Source organism: Zingiber officinale, chromosome 1B (genome assembly GCF_018446385.1).
Source record: "Zingiber officinale cultivar Zhangliang chromosome 1B, Zo_v1.1, whole genome shotgun sequence".
NCBI lineage: Eukaryota > Viridiplantae > Streptophyta > Magnoliopsida > Zingiberales > Zingiberaceae > Zingiber > Zingiber officinale.
The window spans coordinates 123,348,161-123,354,160 of NC_055986.1; the positions used below are offsets into that span (position 1 = coordinate 123,348,161).

Genomic DNA, 6,000 nt, shown 5'->3' on the forward strand with positions numbered 1-6,000 from the left:
TATTTAATCAGTAACATTATAACAAATAATAAATAATGTCCCCGCCTAGTGGGATAAAGCTTGATTGTTGTTGTTATTATAACAAATAATGTGACTATTAGTATCAAAATATTACAATTGACTTATCCATTTTTAGTCTAGATCTAATAATATACTAACAGATATGTAGTCATAGAGTCTCTAATAGCACATCAACTATATTGTGTAATTAAATACATTGCATGATTAAATATGTAATAATATATCAGAGATTACTTATTATTTGACAATGTTAATTAACAATTTAATAAAATACTAACAGTTGATGATTAACTATACATGAATGCCAGTATTAGTTACACATTCTTTAACAGTATCAAATTATTAAATAATTATGTAGTAATTAATAATATTAATAATTAATTAACACATCCACAGCAATGAAATGCTTCCACTTTGACATGTTCACTACAGTCTTCTCAATCTAGATGGCAAGTTCTTGTTTACCATTAGTGCATCCATTTAACATAATTAAAGTTACATAAAATATTTAAAATATATGAAGATATTTAATGATATCAAAATATAAAAAAAAATAATATGTCCGAATAATGCTTTCTCTTCCGTTTTTGCCATAGAAGAAATTAATGAATTAATAATACATTAAAAGCTAAAACTGTTTTGTATTTTAAAAGTAGTGCAAGTTTCTAATTAACAAGCCAACATCATTGCAGCACGCTTTGTTCCCATGTTTCCAAATTTAGTAGTCACGTGACTTCTTTTTCCTTCTCAGCCAATGTATCTTCCTCTTCCACGAACTCACAACTGTGTTTTTTTCTTTTCCGTGTGTGTGCGCGCGCGCGCGAGTGGGTGGGTGGGTGGGTGGGTGGGGATTCATATCTCTCTGATTTCTATTGAGATCAATTTGATTTGTGACTGTCTTTTTTTCCCTATTCTTGCATACCTCCAAAGGATCAATAGCATTGCCCGATTTATCAGCCAAAATCAGATTGGTCTTTGCCAATTCCCATCTAATTCGGCTGATCGGTATTTTGATCAGCTGAGTTTGCCAACCATGGTCCCAAAGACCCAAAGGTTAGAATGCAATTGTTTACAATGATCTATAGAAAAAATAATAATCAGACTGAATTCAAAAGTAAATTTTCATGGAGTAGGTATGATTTTCGAATCTTCAAATGTGTACAAGCTTCTCAACTACAATATCCTACCTTAACCCTCCCTCGAACTGAATATATCATGGGACTCTGAAAATTGGAAAGGTAAAGTGACAGTATCTACTCTTAAGTTGAGGATTTAAGATAGGGAGAGACTAAGTAAAGATAGTAATACTCAAGAGATGCAGATGGCAAAGAGAAAAATGAGTTAAACTCTGACATCTACAGGAAATGAAAAAAAAAAAATAGGAAGATTAACAAAAACTAATCTATAAGTTGCCACCAATTGAATGACAGACAAAAGTGAGGTTAGAGTTCCAATAAAATTATGCTGTGAGGAGAGAAATGACAGCCCAGTGCAAGAAGTTCCCGCTATGCGGAGTCCTGGGAAAGAATCCATTACGCATCCTTACCCTGCTTTTTGCAAGAGGTTGTTTCCAGGATTCGAACCCGTGACCTTTTGGTCACAAAGCAACAACTTTACCGTTGCGCCAAGGCTCCCCTTGTAAGAAGAGAAATGGTGGAGATTAAATTTTCAATCGTTTTACTGAGAAAAGGAAAAGGCATCAAGTGAAGCTAGAGTGAAATTCTGGCATCAATTTCTAAGAGGGGAGAGATGGCAAAAAGTAAACTAAGAAGGATAAAAGAAAGGCAAAATTTGAAACCTGACAATACTTCCACTTTGCGTAATGAGGAAAGAGAGAAAGAGATGGGGGAAATTGATATGAAGGCAAATGATTCGTTCCTATCTGAAAAACTCTTCTGATCTAATAGGCTCAGGATGATTATGGAAAAAGATGGCGACCACAGTAGTGGCAGTACTAAGGTTGTAAAGAAGAATATGCAGAAGTTGGTAATGCCTGACTACAAAAGTTTATAGAAGGGATAGATGAACATTAGCAGCAATGTTCCCATGGTGATGTTCTCATGGCCAGTTGGAGAGGGAGCATAGCATGGATAGCAGCAGCTGCTGAAGTTGGAAAATTTTGGGACCTACAGGTAGATATACTAGATGGAGCGGGATATTGAATCATAATGGTACCAGCAAAGGGAGATCAAGTTATCCCATGTCAAGCTACAATGGTTCTCCAGAAGGAAAAGGTGAAGGAAGGGGAGGTCATTGTCATCCCTAAGACAGTTGAAGAACACTTCGACAACAAATGAGAACCTACTCTTACATGAAATTGAAAGGGAAAAGATATTGTATTTTTTGTTATTCCCAATAGGAGATTATGAGTTACAACCACGGATATAGAGCATATAGGCCAAACTTATTAATCAAAAATATTGGTTTGTGGCTAAGCCTGTTATTCCATTATTTCACTGACACAGTTAAAACAACCTGAATGTTAACCCAAAATGGTTTTCAGTAAGCCTGATTTCCCAATTAAGTAATATGAAGAAGCAATGCAATTAGACATCAATCAAGCCAATGAAATGACTCACATATGAAAAACAATCTTCTATACTGGTATTACAGGAAAGAAAATGCAGGACCCTATGCATATGGTAGACAAATAATATCAAATTCATATGATTATAGAAGTCATCTCACTTTTAAGTAAATTTTGAAGTTCTGGTGGCTCAGAGGTCAAATGAGGAAGAATATTTTGGTTGGCATCAAGCACCACCTGCTTCAAATGCTCTTCAGCAACCTGCTAGCATATGGCCAAAGGTAAATTTTGACCAACAAAATGTCTTTAATGTAAGTTATCTACCAATGTCAAGCTAATCATGAATCACGAGAATATACATGTCATTACTCCATCTATAAAATGTATATGTTGCTTCCTTTAAAGTGATTAACTGGAACCAAATTTCAGTTATAGCATTTGCACCAGGCATTTGCCAGTTGTCAACATGAACCTAGCTAGTATATGCCGTAAGACTGTCTCAAATCCATTTTGAATCATCACATGTATTGCCAACATATATACAATTAAATACTTGAATATCTAAATAAAGTGAATATAACCATATTGTGAGATGAGAAACATATGCAAAATATATGAGCAAGAACAGAAAAATGAATATATAATATAAATTTCAAAAACATCATAATAAAGATAATTTAATGCCTGCAAAATGACAACATTTCAAATATCATCATTTTATCAAAGGCGTATTATAAACTATAGGTACTCTTAAGCCCGAATATTTATAGATACGTTGATGTGTATGTAATAGCATACTTGGTAGATACTTCTTAGATGAATTAGTTACTAAACTTAAGTATCTATCTTCAGAAGTAGATGCAGTTTGTTTCTCTGCTTTCTTTCTAATATGATCTTACAACAATGGGCTATATGCTATTTCATAAACAATAGAACACCACTACCTATAACAGCTGATTGAAATCAGCATGTGCATTGGTCATGGCATGGGAAGGATTTCATAAGTATGATAGCAGCACTAGTACTGAGAAAATAACAAAAAAAACAACGGAGCCGTGGCATCATTACAAAAATCTGACACTACATTGTTCATTCTCCCTCAATCTTTCCCAAGTAGAATCATCCAAGCAAAATAGTTGTGTCAAACCATCCAAGGCGTAAAAGATCACTCTTCATATATAGCCTACATTGTGGCTCATATGAAGTGTTTTCTCTTTATATTTTCTTTTCTAAATCCAACAAAATGCCCAGTATGCCAAAAATCAGCTTGAAACAAATCATTCCACTTTAGAGCAGTTTTCATCCACACTAACATGTAACTGTCAGGAAGACCTAATCCATCTAAAGATTTAGTCATACATGCAAACATATTACAAAAAAAAAAAATCCTAGTACACCTTCATATCATCTTAATGCTTTGATATTTAGTTACTCATGCAAATCACTATATTATCAGTAAGATTCTAAGTTCTTTAAAGAAAACAAGTTTTTCAAAATGTTAGATCCCCAATAGCACTTCTTCCAACAGAAAATGAGAGCATGAATCTCGTACAGGTTAGTTTGTTGATGTCCAAATGCAATGTCACAATGTCAAATGTCATGATACTAATTAGGAATAAAATAATCACCCTCTCATAATGAAAACAAGTAGAAACTGTCGCTATCAGTAGTAATTGATCGCACCTCATCGTTCTGAAGGTGTATATCACAAGCATAAGCCAAACGAAGCTTGAACAGCTGTATCCTATAAGGTTGGTCGTTTGCAGTACGAACAGGAACTAAAAATGGAGGATCTCACATGATAATGGATCTGACCGAATCATTAAAAAAGCATAAAAATGAAAGGTAGATGATTTGTCACCATTCAGTTTAGTGAAAGACGAGAATGGTAGAAGCAACTCGACAAAATTCAGCCCATTCTTCTGGCAAGCATCTTCCGCAAGCGGAGTGGTCCGTACCATTATCATAGGGCTTATCTCTTCCTGCAACAATCTTCCGAAATATGATTTTAGAGGATCCATTTTATGTTCCAATGGAAATGAGCTCACAATCCCTGAAGATGCCTCCGGTAATTTGTCCCGGCGAGAAAATAAATCTTAGCTAGCAAAAGCGTGAACTATGCCAGAAATGCTAATATTTATGGAATCGGCCGATCCGATTAGCATCAACAAATCAGGTTGCCACTCGATGTTTGCCGAAAAATTATCCGAAAGGCGATGTAAACGCAAGCAATTGAAATCAGTCAACTTGCGATGAAGCGCCGAATTGACGGGAAGTCACCGGAGACAAGCGGATCCGTCGCTGACACGGGAGATTGGAGCAGAGGGAAGCACACTGGTTGAGATTCGAGTGAAGCTGCGGCGAAGACGAGGAAGATCGAGCACCGTAGGAGGACGGAGACCCAATACCCAATTGAGGACAAAAAGTTGCTCGGAGTTTATGTGTTTTTCAATATGGCCCTCGAATATTAAATTTCTCAAAAACTTTCATTTCTTGAGTGCAAACATACAAAATTGCACATCTTTTCACCCTTCACCTGTCATCATCATATCGCACCGTAAGCTGATCTAGTTAATTAGGAGATAACAAAGTTACTATAACGGGTGAAGGGATTCAGTTTTGAAGGACGTATATCTTCGAAAAAAAATCTTCTCATCTCCTAATTAATTTGATTATTGATTATATATGGATTCTATATAATTTATCTTCTTTCATATCACTTAATTCAGGATGACTTAAAGTATAGATTACCTATATATATATATATATATATATAAAATGTGTGTGAGAGTTTGGATATTAAATATTTAAAAGTATGACTAAAGTTAAATTTTAGTCCAGATTTTTTTTCATCAATATTTTAATTTTTTTAGTAGCTAGATTATATTTGACTAATAATTTTTAATTTTTTAGATTTAATCAATAATTTTTAATTTTAATAGATTAAAGTTAAATTTAATCATTTTTATTTTTTTAATCGTGTTAATTTGATTGATAGTTTAAATTTTTAATATTAAATTTAGATTTGGTTGATAATTTATTTTTATTTTTTATTAAAATTTGATTTATAATTGATAATTTTAAATTTTAATATTAAAGTTAAATTTAGTTGGTAATTTATTTTTATTTTTTATTAAAATTTGATTCATAATTTTTAATTTTTTACTGATACAAATTAAATTTAATAATCAAAATTAAGTTTGGTTAATAAATTAAAAATACTTATTGATTATATTTAATTGATATTTTTTTATAAAAATACTTTTGAAAGTAAAAAAACATATTTAATATTGGACAATTATTTTTCTCTAAATTTTATTTTTTTTCTATTTTTCCTTCGTTATCTTTTTTTATACCATTATTACTATGTTCTTACTGTTCAAAGAGTTATTATACATATTCTTTTCTTTTAATAATTTGTCGTGTTTACTAGTTAAATATTTTTGACTAAA

The 6,000-nt window shown here is 32.7% G+C and overlaps 1 protein-coding gene across 1 annotated transcript in view; it reads right to left on the reverse strand.

Annotated features, from left to right (window-relative positions):
* The window catches only part of LOC121976700 (trafficking protein particle complex subunit 8-like), a 38,078-nt gene extending 33,087 nt beyond the window's left edge, over nucleotides 1–4,991 (reverse strand). Inside the window, exons 1-3 of the mRNA XM_042528991.1 lie at nucleotides 4,410–4,991; nucleotides 4,232–4,326; nucleotides 2,710–2,809 (exon numbers count right to left, since the gene is read on the reverse strand). Coding sequence (XP_042384925.1) covers nucleotides 2,710–2,809; nucleotides 4,232–4,326; nucleotides 4,410–4,569 — 355 coding nt within the window. The 5' untranslated portion in view covers nucleotides 4,570–4,991. The remainder of the gene's footprint in view (nucleotides 1–2,709; nucleotides 2,810–4,231; nucleotides 4,327–4,409) is intronic.
* Nucleotides 4,992–6,000: the final 1,009 nt, after the last annotated feature.